Raw genomic sequence first — 14,946 nt, 5'->3', positions numbered from 1 at the left:
AACCATCTCTGAAGATCTCTGCTAAGCTCAAGCCTTCCTGTGCAAGAGCTACTCTCGGGTAATATAATACTTTGATACATTCTCTTGTGCATCTATACTCTCTGCAACTCTCACCCTGATATATTCTCTTGTGCATCTATACTCTCTGCAACTCTTTGATACATTCTCTTGTGCATCTATACTCTCTGCAACTCTCTGATATATCTCTTGTGCATCTATACTCTTTGCAACCCTCAGATATATTCGCCTGTGCGTCCATACCCTTTGCAATTCTCTCTCTTTCTTTGTAACTTTATTCCTGTCATGCTTCTTTCTCTGTAAAAATTTTACTTATGTACTGTATATTGGATGCTGTATCAAGCCACACCGAGTCTTTTTGAGTAAATGTAAAATACTATATGTGTGATTGTAACTTTCCAACCCTACCGAGCTATTGTCCGGAGGAGTGGAAACTCTTTTCCAGTTACTGCAAGTATGTATTGTAAGTATTTCTTAAATTAAGTTCTTTTTAGTAACATGTTTTAGTATGCAAACAAAGTTTATTTTAAGTATTAAAGTTAGGGACATTAATTATACAAATTGGGTCGTACTTGATATCTCGCCTTTCTCTCTATTTATTGTTATCACTATGCTTCTATATCTTGGATTCCTTAGATTTATTGTCTAAATATCATGTCTAATTACTATATATTGATAAACTGTGTTGATAAGCTATTGTGAAGCTTTTAATAGATCTTGGTGTATATATATATATATATATATATATATATATATATATATATATATATATATATATATATATATATATATATATATATATATATATATATATATATATATATATATATATATATATATATATATATGGGAAAAGATGGGATTAGCTCACTAACTCATATGAACATAGCCCAACGACACAGATTGAATCTGGGCCGATCTGACGATCACAGATGTTCGGTAGTGCTTGAATTTTATTGTTTTTCTTGAAACTTTTCGGGGGTACTTTGGTCAATTTATTTCATGTAAAATATTTTTTTTTATATTTTTCGAAGATTCACCTATTTTTTATGAATATACGCCTAAAATTTCAAGTGATTTAGATTTTTAAAAAATAAAATAAAATTCCAACACTACCGGACATCTATGAACGTCAGATCGTCCCAAATTCAATCTGGGCTGTTAGTCATATGAACATATGAGCCCAACGGCCCAGATTGAATTTGGGCCGATTTGACGATCACAGATGTCTGATAGTGTTAGAATTTTATTTTATTTTTTAAAAATTCAAATCACTTGAAATTTTAGTCATATATTCATCAAAAATAGGTGAATCTTCGAAAAATATCAAAAAAATATTTTATATTAAATAAATTGACCAAAATACCCCCAAAAAGTTTTGGGAGTATTTTGGTCATTTTTTTCACGAATAATTTTTATTATATTTTTATTTAGTATGCCATGATGAAAAAAACACCCACCTAAAATTTCAAGTGATTTGAATTTGTACAAAAAATGATAAAATTCAAACACTACTGATCATCCGTGATCATCATATCAGCCCATAATCAATCTGAGACAGTGACATCAAATCAGCCCATAATCAATCTGAGACAGTGGGATATATATATATATATATATATATATATATATATATATATATATATATATATATATATATATATATATATATATATATATATATATATATATGAGCTAGTGGGCTAATCCCATATATAGGGAAAAGATGGGATTAACTCACTAGCTGATATGAACATATGAGCCCAACGTCCCAGATTGATTTTGAGCCGATTTGACGATCACGGATGTCTGGTAGTACTTGAATTTTATTTTTTTTACAAATTTAAATCACTTGAAATTTTAGGTGTGTGTTCATCAAAAATAGGTGAATCTTCAAAAAATATCAAAAAAATATTTTACATGAAATAAATTAACCAAAATACCCCCGATTAATTTAGGGGGTATTTTGGTCATTTTATTTTTTACGAATAATTTTTTTTATATTTGTTTTAGGTGCGCCTTGATGAGAATAACACACACCTAAAATTTCAAGTGATTTGTATCTGTAAAATAATAATAATAATAATAATAATAACACTACCTGACATCCGTGATGATTAGATTGGTTCAGACTCAATCTGGGCTATTAGACTCATATGTTCATATGAACTAGTGGGCTAATCTCATCTTTTCCCATATATATATATATATATATATATATATATATATATATATATATATATATATATTGGATCTCTCTAAGAATAGTTTAAGCTCTTGAAATCTTTTGATATGTACTTCAAACTTTTAATTGAAGCCAAAATACTCGATCCAAATATGAGCTGTAAGTTTATGTGCTATTTGAAAACGTAAAATCAGTAGAGTTTTAATCCAATCTTGAGTCCTTTGCACATAGGGCTCCATTTCTTCGTATTTCACATATTGTAACAAAGCTTGATTTTGTGTCTAGGATTTTTATAACCGTGCATTCATTTTTCCCGGTATGTGTGTGTGCTTCTATATATATTCCGAGAATCTCTAGGACATCACATGGCTTTTAGGTGTGGAGGTACCTACTTGTCTCAAAATTCATGCGTCTTCAATTTTTTATTTTTTATTTTTCAATTTCAGAATTCATCTGTTAAGTGTTTGGTTCTAAAATTTCAAATTATTTGGTATTGTTTGTGAAAAAGTGTTTTGTATTTGTTATATTTTATCTTCTAAAAGAAAATATGCGAGTACAATTAATAAATATTTAAGCCCGTAATCAGAAAAACTTTATGTGAAGGCATGCCATGAAAATAGTATCATTCTGTTTGCATGATAAACGCTATCATGGTAAACAAACTCGAATTTTTATAAATATAGGTTTGAGCTTTAGTTTGTAATCTTTGAAATGAAAACCATGAGCATTCTGGCTATGAAATATAAATTTAGAGATGATTAAATGGTTATCAAGCCTGGAACGCAGTTGTCCGATCGGATGGATTGCCGGTATTTTGGTTGGTCAAGCCCAAAGTAAAAATCAAGTTTATGCCGGTACTTTGGTTGATCAAGCCCAAAGTAAAAATCAAGTTTGTTAGTCAGACCAGGTAGTTTTGGCCAGTTCAACTGATTAAAACAAAGTTGACAATCTTTTTCTAATATATTTCATATTTTAAAAATATTATTCTAAACTTTTTTGTATTTTAAAAATCCGGTCTAACACAGTCAACTGGGGATATATTGATTCTACGCAGTCCATAGCCCTCAAGAAATGGCCATCCGATCAAGATAACTCTGGTCATGAGTTTATGATTGGTAATTACATGGTTTGGATGGAAATAGAAGAAAGCACGGATAAAATATCACTTGATCTTGGGAATAAAATTTCGGCTGATATCACTGATATTTCAGACGAATAATGCAGCTAAATAGATTTCAATGTATCTCAACCACAAGAAAAAGGGAACCTACAATAAAATGCCATTTATGTTTTATACCGAGATCTCAACACTAAGAATGACTCACAAAGTTTGATAAATTTTTTATTGAGCATTGTACACAATTAAAGACACACTCTTTGTCATTTGAACTTATATTTGAAGCTGACCACCATATGTCTCTAAAGTAAATGGTCTCACCTTGTATTTTATCCAAAAAAAAATCTTATAAACGAAGAAATAGTAAATAAAAGAGAAAAGTGATTTTCAAATATTGGAGGTCTCCGTTCAATCTCTAGCCACTAATTTTCCCCTGAGACTTTTTTTCTTTTTTCTTTTTGTTTACCGAAGTTAGTTTGTGGACTGTAGAAATAACATCCTAGATTTAAAAACATATCTTTTAGTATGTATTTTGACTAAGAGAGTAAATAGATAGTACACTCCCGAGGGAGTAGGAAAACTTTTGGAAGAGCTTTTCGCCGGTGCGGAGATCCGAAGTGCGGTACAGCACGTGAGAACCGTGTATTGGATTACAGGGTTGGCAGAGAGCAAAGACTTCCAGCTTGAAGCTTTTAGATTCTCTCTCTAAACTACAAAATCAGAAGCCCTTCTCTCTCTAGACCACAAGGGATTCGAGGTTCATAATATGAGTAGGAAAAGAGAGAGATCCACATTCTCGAACCAGCCTCATGGCCCCAAGAGGAAGAACCCACGCATCACCCACATGAGAGAGAAAGAGGAGAGAGGAGAGCCGAAAAGCAGAGGCAGCTCTCTGGTGATTGTTTGTTGCTTGCCCTCAGATTGCACAATTATGGAATTGAAGTCTCGTTTTGAGTCCTTTGGAAGCATCGCGAGGGCGAGGATCGATTCGGACTGTGGAACTGCTCAGATCACTTATCGATTGAGGGATTCGGCGGAGGCTGCCATTGCGAATTCTAAAGACCCATTTGGCATATCCATAAGAAACAAAAAGGTCTCTCTCTCATATTTGATTCTTTTGTTTATGTTTTGCGAGGTTTCTTCTTTGTTTGAGATATGGGTGTTTCATGGAATGTTGGGTTGATTTGATAGTGCATGCTTGAACTGGTTTATTGGGTTTGTTCTTATGCTTGAGGATTGGTACTTTGTGGAGTTTCTGGGTTGATTTGAAGCTTCATGCTTGAACTGGCAGATTGGGTTAGTTCTTCTTTGTTTGAGGGATCAAGATATTTCATGGAAATTATGCACTAGTTTGAATCTTCATACTTCATTTCATTGATTTAGTTTGTTGGATTGATTTGAAGCTACATGCTTGATTTGGTAGATTCTGTTCTTTCCAGTTCAATTTTCTCCTTCCAATGGTCGTGTAACTCATTATGTGACCTAATTTGGGAAATTTTGTTGAATTCACCACTTTGTTTAGTTTCTTTGCATTTCCTTATGTTTTGTTCGGATTTTTAACATCCATCTGCATAAGGAGATTCTACTTTTATCGTATGAACTTATTTTCCCCAAAAGGTTATGAAGGATTGTTGGAAATTTTGTATTTTTCGACTGACTGACTGACCGAAGGGAAACACCCAAAACTTGAGTATTTGGTTAGTCCGTGATCTATGAGGTGGTGAGGTGTTGCTTACCATAAACAACTCAGCCAACAGTAGCTTCCTCTCCTAAGTATGTATGTCCTACAAAAGGAAAGAAGAGGCTGTACATTATCTCCTTATCTAGTGTTCCATAACCTTCAGTATTAGTCTTTCTTCGCACAATTATCCAGACATGATTGAATATATCTGAAATTTTGAAATACCTTTTCTACCAATGGTCTCCCCATTCTGGCTCTCGGTCTTATCATATAGAGGTCTACTTTTCCGGCTTTACCATATAGATGATATGGTTGGAGCTCAATTAAAGAACCCTGTATGTCAGATTTTGTAACCCGTTACCAATCTTGCCGGAACTTGCCGAAATCTCACCAGAGGACTATTGTACAACTTGAGGCTTGTGGTTTAAGAGCTTGAGTGAGAGAGATAGAGAGAAAGAATTTGCCGAAAACATATTCTTCTTTCTCTTAATTCTTTTTAAAAGAGAACTTTTTATTTTTACGGTTTTACTGATACTTATATTTAATAGGATGAAAAAAATCCTTTTTTAGGACCTTTTACTGTCTTTTCTGCCCCAATTTTGGACTAGTTATTGGACCGATCAGTTCACCTGTTCAACTCCAGTTCATATCCTTGCCTGGTTCCTTAACTGAACTGGACTGCAGAAGACAACTGTTCACTGGTTCACCAGTCAAGCCGGCCGGTCCGGTCCAGTTTTTGCATCATTGGTTAAAAGTGTTTCCTTTCAGTAAATAGATTTTAGAGAAAGGCATGAGAGTTTATGGATTTTGGTTCTTAGCATAATTTGCTAACTGTAAGCAAAGATCCCCATGTTCTGTGTCTAGCTAAAGAATCAGCTAGCTTGTTGGTTTCTTCCATATATACTTGAAGGACACCATTACCTTGGATCATAGCAAAAACATTTCACCAAAAACTTGTTGAAACTTCCAATGACACTCTTCGCTGCTAGCAAGCTTAAGTTGGTTGAATCCCCCTTTCTTAGGATTAGAGACCAGTTTGTGCCAAGCAATACTTTTCGGTTATAGAGTTATTAACTTCATGTTGTTAGCATCACAATGGCCTGCTGGTCTCAAGAAGATTTGCAGATATCACCTCTGTGTTTTCTAGTGAAACCCCCAGCTTTGTTAGGTCAGGTCGATTGGCCTATGGAGTTTCTGTCAAAATTATTTTGACACAACTTATTGGAGATGGCCCCATTGTGTGGACCTAATGGCTCGAATGTGAGGAGTCTAAGTTATATTGTGCCAATAGGTACCTAAAAAAAATCAATGCTTTGAAATCCTTATAATTTTTGTCAAGTTGTTGCCCAAGAAATTGCCTGATCTGTAATATTCTTCCTCAACGTTGGGGAGTTTGGGGAACTTGTGTTCGGACGTTCTTTTTTATGCCCCAGACAGATCACCCAAACTACGAATGGGAGGGTATGCCTCCACAGAGTGAGGCCAAAGCTCAGGATGGAGGGGAAGAACCATTGCAATTTTCACAATGGTCCTTCACAGTGGGAAGATATTCCAACTAACTCCAAATAATTATAGGAAGAAGGACCGTATATGGAAGCTATGTTGTAGTGGATGATAAGGTGACCTGCATTCTATACTTTCCTTTTGCAAATTATGTATCTAATGGGAATTTAGAGGCCTCGATTGACCATGTGATTTATGGTCCGCACCTTGTTAAAGATTGCCATCCGAAAGCCCAAGTTCTGGGCAGAACCAGGATACATTAGGCTTTTCTTATAGGAGTAGAATGACTGTACTTAGTAAAACTCTTACTAGTCGAGCCTCAGATCATTTCACTCTTCTGAAAGGGAGGTTGAGTTGAGAAGTTCCCGCTTTTGGAAATTTAGGCTTAATTCTAGATTGTGGATCCCAGGCTATTTGCCGCCCTCTCACTAGCCCATACAAAAATGCTACACTTTCTGCAGGGTCTAAAGATATAGTACGTAGGTTTGGGGGGAAGGTTTTCTTGGGACCAAAACTAGAAAAGCTGACTCTATTGCCCTCTCCAACTTCGAATTTTTTTTTGGACGTGAACCTTCCTGATTTCATGAGTGCCTTTTCAAGCAGCAGAGGCTCTTGTAGACTTGCAAAGGGGTTGAACTAACTAGCCAAAACTGTCAACCCCATATTGGTATTTACCCATCCTTCTGAAAGGTTCTCTGCCATACCCATATTAGTATTTAGTCATTCTTCAAGGTTCTCTGCATTGCCACTATGTGCAGTCCCAGCTTTTGAGATTTTTATACAAATGAAATCGTCTCAAGTCACAAGCATGTGCTTCTAGGTTATTATACTTCTGCTGGCAACTTCTTCCTTGGTAATTGCAAGTGTAAAATCAGATCTAGTTATCATATTGAATGAACTGACCATTGAAGCATAAATTGCAAGAAATTGGATTTGTTCATTGAATAAATTTCTTCTGGGTAGGTCAACCATGGGATACAAAACAAAGATGTAGTGTTGAATGAATTTAGATCGAGTTTGAATCACTAGATGCTTCAATGTGGGAATTCAAAGTGCCTCCCTAACATGAAGCAGATATTGAACTCCAATTTACATAACTACATAGAGCATGGGATGTCATAAGATTTGAGCCTAGGATGGCATGATACCGCCCATGATATTCCGCCCTTGCTGCTCAAGAGTCCTGTATTCTGATACCATTTGATGAAGAAAACATAAAGATAACAGTTCCAATGGCGAACACACACACAATTCTGAAGAAACCCATGGTTTCTTCCTCACACCCAAACTAGGGTTTCAAGTTAGAGACCTCTCTCTCTCTCTCTCTCTCTCTCTCTCTCTCTCTCTCTGTGCTGTAAAATCATGTGGAATCACCTATTGATGTAGAAAGAATATCATGAGGAAGAAAATCCAATAATCTGTTGATTGGTAAATTAAGGTGGCTATGCATTGGTTAAACCAGAAAAGCTTTTTCAAAACTCAACTCTCTATTCTAAATTTTCTACACAAACCCCTTTTATAATAAAAGAGTTTATTTAGAACCCAAGAAATCCTAATTCTAATGAAAATAGAAGCCTAATGAAAATGGAATTCGTAATAACAATTTTAATCCTAATAAAACAGATAATTCCATAAGCACTGTAACTACTATTTTAAAAAACTTCTGAAATCCTAAAATTATAAAAAAAAAAAACCTATAAAATTAAAATCATAAAATTAAATTCTAAAATTAAAATATACATCCTTTGAAATTAAACAAAAATTAACAATAAGAAAATTTTGTCCTGCATCACTATGTGCTCTAGAAGCCTCATTATAGCTTTTTTAAGCACTTACTGTAGTCTCTTATTCATTGCTGTGGTAAGCATATTTGTTGCCTGCTCTTCTGAAAAGACATACTTATTAGTACTGAACTTTGTGTTTGGTAGGATCCTGAACCTAGAATTGACTTCACCTACTTTACTGTAATTCTCATAACGTTCCATACTATAGATACATCAAGGCAATTTTTCTATGGCATGAGAATACACTTGAGGTGCATAAGTCTTTTCCTTTGGTTTCTGATGCTTGATACAGAATCACTTTGTTGCTTGTTAGTCATATAGGAGATTTCTATTTTGCCTGAGCTCATGAAAGCCAAACCTAAATACATAATTTAAGTGAACCTAAATACATAATTTAAGTGAACCTAATTTGTGTATGGAGATAATGTAATAACCAATAGAAGGATAGTGGGCATTATATTAATGTTGAATCTGTAAAATTTCTAATTTAAACCCAGAATAAGTTAAACTACTGATTGATGGATAATATCCCCACAGAGTAAAGTGCAGTTTTGAAGACCTCCCAACTCCACTCCTTAACTTTAAGGCAGAAGAAAATGATCTCATTAAATATTTATTTGGACATTGAATTAAAGGAACTAAGCCAAATTATGTGCAATAATATTTAGTAAAGAGCTTTTATCTTTTTGCTTATGCTTAGCTATTCACCTCATTTTTGCGATATTGTGTTGCCTTAAAGAGTCATGGCCTATGACCTTTAACTGGACACTCAATTCCTAGCATGATAAATGACCCACCTTAGTTCATGTTGCTGCTTCCAGCCTCCCTAGAAGTACTGGTTTGGATACTAATATTTTTTTCAAGGGAAAAGTTTATATAGAGATGAGGCTCTAAACAATCACTAGAAGAGGTTGTTTTGATGCCCAAATATCCTCAAATTGATCATCTCGACATCAAGATGCATGGACATGAGAAAAAAATGGATTTCAAGTTTTGGAAAATAGTGTATTTTGTAACACATTTTTGGACTATCAATTTTCAAGATTTTCAAGTTCTCATAGATCTATCGATCTACACTAGTTTTGAATTTAAGGCTATCACAAAGATTTCCAGTATTGAAACCACATTTCTTGACACTATTTGAAGGTAGGCTCTAATTTGATTGTTTAGAGCCTAGGCTCTATACCAACCGCACCTTTTTTTTAAAAGAGGTTTTGATAGTAATATAATATTCATTATATGATTTTGTAGCTGCCTTTTTATGAACTGGCTATTACAACCCCTTCTCTCTCCTTCATGTCACCTCGAGCCTTAGCTCAATGTCTTCTCGGGTCTTGATGCAATGTAATAACTTGAATAAATATGATTGCTTGATCATAAATAAAGTAAAATGAAGTTTCAAATTTGACGTTTTTATTCTCTCATATTCTTCTGAATATTTTCTATTATGGCCCCATACATTTTCTTGGAGAAGGAAAATTTGGTTCTCCTTGTCAAAGGCATTATCTCTACAATACTAGGGATATTGACAATTTCTGACTTCTATCTTCTGAATTTATGAAGTGCTATGACAAACCATATTTTTTGTTTAGTGACTACTTAGTGAAATTTCTTTTGCAACTGCGATCATATTACTTGTACCATTTGTCAGTCATCTTGTTTCGCATAAAATGCAGATACAAGTTTCATGGGCAGACGATCCTTTACCTCGGTGGAAAGTGGGTGTTGGCCTCTCTTCTCACAAAGACAGACAATCTAAGCTACTTAGACCAGAAACTCCTCTCAGTAGACATGGTAAACTTGCCAACCGGCTCGGTGCAGTAAATAGGGAATCAAATTCATCCTTCAAAGACCGAGAGGTGGTTGCATATGATGACCTTCTTTGACTGTTATAGTTTCAAGAAGGTGGAATAGATATTAGTTTTTCTTTTCTTATGCATGAAGGACATTCGTTTCTTCTTGTTTAGTTGGCAATTAGAATGCCAGAGCCATTTAGGTCGGCCTCTCTCTCTCTCTCTCTCTGTCAAACACACAAGCACGCAAGTGGGCACACACACCGACTACTATTTAAACGTGGTTGATGATAGTGGGCTGCATGCCCAGCTCTATACAATGCTTTACTATGTTCTGCTGCTTCTGCATCGATCTGAAATGATTCCTGTTTCTCAAGGAGAGTGGAAAGAGAGGATTGTCAAGAGCAGCATCCATGCATTAGAATAGGACTTGATTGGGAGAAGTTTATGGAATATGTTTTGATGGGAAACAACTGAGGGGTTTGGTATAGAAGTACTCATGAAATTGGAGGATTAATATAAAAGCAAAGACAGCTGGGGCACTGTATAATTGTGGTCCTTGAATCTTTGTTAATTGGGACAGCATTGGTGCTTATGGAGTGCTTAAATTCAACGAATTAAAAAGTGAAAAATGAAAATAACTTCTGATTGCTTGGGTATGAGTAAATAATAAATAGCATGGTGTTCTTTAGATCATTAGGGCCCTTTTATTAGGGTTTGGAGTAAATGACACGCATGGCCCCTGTAATTTTGTTATAATAAGAGTCCTTTCTGAAGTTCAAAATTTATGTACATAATCAATTTCTTCTGTTTTCTTTGTTCCAAAATTAATCTCTTTTGAATTTTCAAAGTCTGAAAATTATGTGGAATTTTTGGATCTTGAAAATAAAAAATTCACTTGCTCTGCAATTTTTCTCCAAGTAAGAAGCATTTTCAGGTTTTCAAAATCGGAAAATGTTTGTGGAAATTTTTTCCCCTCTTTTAAATTTATTTTGAAAATCCAAAAAACATTGTGGAAATTTTTTTTCAAATAAATCATTAAATATCAAAATGATCAATTTTGGATCTAGAAGATCCGAATTATGGGTTGCCTAGTTATTTTTAAAAAATTACGAACAAAACAGGTTGGATGTAAAATATAAAATATTTAGGTAAAAATTAAATAACATAAATTAAATGGGATATATGCGTAATTTTTTCAAACCACCATAATAGGATCCATTGCATATTTTAGAAAGCACAAAAGGGCCAAATATCAATGATTGTGTGGTTTCTATAAGGCTGAGGCCCCAAAGTAAGGCTCACCTTCAAATGATGTCTGAAGATATTATTCTAGTATCAACAATGTAATGGCTTAAAAATTTATTTTTATATCTAATTATAAAATCTAAAACTTCAAAAATAATGTAGAGCGGGCAGATTGTAAACACTTGAAAATCTTGAAAAGATCGTAAACACATGAAAATCTTGAAAATTGACGTCTTAAAAAATCCATTACATAATGTACTATTTTCAAGATTTTGAAATTTATTCTTTCTCATGTCCATATATTCTGAAGTCGAGATAATTGATTTGAGGATTTTTAGGTATGAATTTTTTAGGTGCACCATAAAAGGTTGTATTATCTTCTAATATATAAATAACGGACGTAAGATATTCAATTTTCTTTGAAGAGTTCGCTTTTTAGTTTCCATTTCAGAAAGCCGCCTTAGAAATTTAGTAAAAACTATCCATTTTCAATCAGGGGTATTTTGTAATTTAGCCCATTTGCACGGTTCGAGCCAAACAAATAAAAAGTACCCATAATTGTTCAAGATTGGGAACATGGAATTCCACAATTATAAAAATACGCTTAGTTATCCTGGCCATCATGGTATTTTCTGAAAAGTACGCTTAGTTATCCTAACTATCATGCTATTTTGTTAAGGGTAAGCTTTCTATTCTTTCCTTATAGCATAGAAGTTCTATCTTTTTCTTTATCCAACCGTCCATTTTGAATGGAGGGTTAAGATTGTCTCAATCACAATATCATATCTCTGCATTATTTTATTTTTAATTTTTTTTCTATAAACTATTTCGACACCAAAATTTGGACGTCCATTCCTCTATTAAACTCGCACTAGCAAAAAATATAAAAAAAATATTTTCAATAAAATAACATGATCAAAATACCCTTGAAAGTTTTAAAGGGTATTTTGGTTACTATATTTTATCAAAAAATTATTTTTAATATTTTTTATAGGTACGCCCCAATGAGAAGACGACACGTACCAAATTTCATATCCATACAATTTGTATAAAAAAAACTAAAAATAAAATGCTTTGAGATATCAGATCTAAGATAAATCAGTGAATGGCTCTCTTGATCAAAATTGGACGGCTGGATAGTAGGGGGAAGATAAAACTTTTATGATACTGGGGAAGCATAAAAACCTTTCCCTTTTGTTCATTGGACAATTTCATTTTTCTAATCCTAGACGATAAGCCTTTAATTGTTCGATTTTAGCCCTATGTAAGGGTAATTTGGGTATATTGTAATAAATTTTTTGAAGAGGACCTTTTTTAAAACGAATTTAAAAAGTAAACCCTGCAGTGAAAACTAAATATTTTAAATCGTGTATTGATTATGTGGGATTAAACAACCCTTTAATTGATATTTCCAGCAAGTTAAATTTTTTAGTGGAATTTTATTTTTTAAAATACTTCTCTTTATGAAAACCCATTTGTTTGTATATTCTCCGATCTCATATATTTTAGACGGTACTTTTTTTCTTTTTTTTTGATCAAATCTTTTAGACGGTACTCGTCCCAACTCGACATGGTCCTTTATACTATTTTTTAAAAGACTTGAAGACCCTTTCTAAAACGCTAGGAAAGTAATATACATGCTTTTCAAAGTTCTTTTTACTTGGGATTTATTGAGATATTTTAATTGCACGTGTGTTACACGAAACTATAATTTATTAAATATTTCCTTAATTACGATAATAGTTATTTGATTTTATATTGTCTATTCATTTTGTAAAAATAATTAATTTTTTCAATTATCTATTTTTTGTTTCTCTATACTTCATATACTGAATTTCTCATGTTCATGTGTGTCATCATCGTGCAATAAAGACCGTCAATTCTACCGAGGGACCAATGATGTAGCCGATCGATTAGCCAAATATGGAAGTTCCTTGTCTTCTGTCTGTTTCCAATGTCTTGATTCTAAATTTGTAATTTAATGTTCTTTTAGAACTCTATCAATAAAAGTTATTAACCTTGTTAAAATAATAATAATAATCGCCTTTAACTCATTCCAATTTCTTTAAAACTCTCCTTACAAATTAGAGTCCTACTAAATTGGATTTCCTTCACCTACTTTATTTGCTCCTTAAATCTCTCTCCTGGATAAACAAATTCTAAATTATTAAACCATTTCTCTTCTCACATTTAATCCTCAATCTCTATCTCTAAGAACATTCACTAAATCTATTTCATCTTCAACCATGACATTCTCTCTTCATTGAAATGACTTTTGGCTCTTGATAGATGCACACAAATGAGTGCCTGCATTTACTTACTTTGTCCCTCTCGATGTAGCTATTGTGTATGAAATGATAAATTTCTTGGAATGAATTAAAAATATTTCCTAAAGTTGTGAGATTTCTTTTCTTTTTTTTTCATTTTTTTTTTTTCATTATTATTATTATATCCTGTCTAGTTTTCTTCAAAGGCAAATCCAAGAGAGTGGCAAAAGTGAATGAAAATTATGATTATATTCATTGAAATTTTAACAAATCATTCCCCTCTTTGGAAACCAAAAACCGCATACTCAAAAATTCGATGACATCTTTTCCTAGTTCTTATGTAAAAATAAATGGAGGACCCCATGACCACTCAGGAGTGGGTGGGTCCGTGTCGCGTGAATCATCATGGCTCCCATGTGGATCTCTTGGATTAATTTGAGAATTTAAAGGTTCAAATACGCCATGGAGTAGTAGTTTATGATAATATAGATAAATATTAAATTACAAGGTATATGCATAAAGATTATATGGTCTTGCAGGAGCATATCTTGCATTACATGGGGTAAATCACTGTTAAAAGGTGTTTTAGAAGTATACATGGTATTTCGAATTTTGGGATACAAGCTCCTCGACATAGTGAACACCGTAACTCCTCAAAATAGCAAACAACATCAAAAGTTTTTTTTTTTTTTTTTTTAAAGAAATTCAAAATATGCATTATACATGCCAAAAAAAAAAAGCTTTTTTGCGAGTGAACATAGACTATCAAATTTTGAATAGCCAGATTTAAGTGCTCAAAAACTTAAAATGATATTTTGTCTCTTTTTAAGAATATTCACCTGGTGATTTTAAAATTGATCGTAAAATTTTAGATAATATATATATATATATATATATATATATATATATATATAATCCTCGCAAGCAACTCTTTTACTCGATGGTAGAAGTGTACCACTTACACCTACCCCATGCCTCATCAAATGAATTTCCCGTCCATTGCCCATAATGGACGGTGAATATTTGTTCTATTCAAATGAATTTCCATCATCAAAATGTCACGAATGATACCTTATGTTGGTTATTGCCTTATTCGAAATAGATAATCCATGGTCCCTTGGTGGGAACATGCTACACAGTCAAATCAAACAAAATCTTAGGTCTCAAGACATTGTGGAAATTGAGGTGCACGTGTTCATGTTAGCCACGTGATTCATCGCATGGGGTCAAGGAGATTTAAAAAATCTCTCGGTTCGGCTAAAGAACTGGTTACCCTATGTCGATTTTATAAATATATAGGAAATCATATGAGTCTAGAACACAACCGACAATTTGCTATAGTCAAACAAC

The 14,946-nt window shown here is 33.4% G+C and overlaps 1 protein-coding gene across 1 annotated transcript; it reads left to right on the top strand.

Moving 5' to 3' along the window:
• The first annotated feature begins 3,979 nt into the window (after nt 1–3,979).
• Nucleotides 3,980–10,705, top strand: LOC18429370 (homeobox leucine zipper protein). The gene is made up of 2 exons (XM_006838656.4): nt 3,980–4,413; nt 9,965–10,705. Exons 1-2 carry the CDS (start codon nt 4,087–4,089, stop codon nt 10,172–10,174), a joined length of 537 nt encoding a protein of 178 aa, XP_006838719.1. The 5' UTR covers nt 3,980–4,086; the 3' UTR covers nt 10,175–10,705.
• The last annotated feature ends 4,241 nt before the right edge of the window (nt 10,706–14,946 follow it).

This window comes from Amborella trichopoda, chromosome 3 (genome assembly GCF_054954075.1).
Source record: "Amborella trichopoda isolate Santa Cruz 75 chromosome 3, AtrichopodaSantaCruz75HAP2 v2.0, whole genome shotgun sequence".
In the NCBI taxonomy this organism is placed as follows: Eukaryota; Viridiplantae; Streptophyta; class Magnoliopsida; order Amborellales; family Amborellaceae; genus Amborella; species Amborella trichopoda.
Note: the sequence above shows the minus strand (reverse complement) of the source record. Positions and strands in the feature narration are given on the sequence as shown.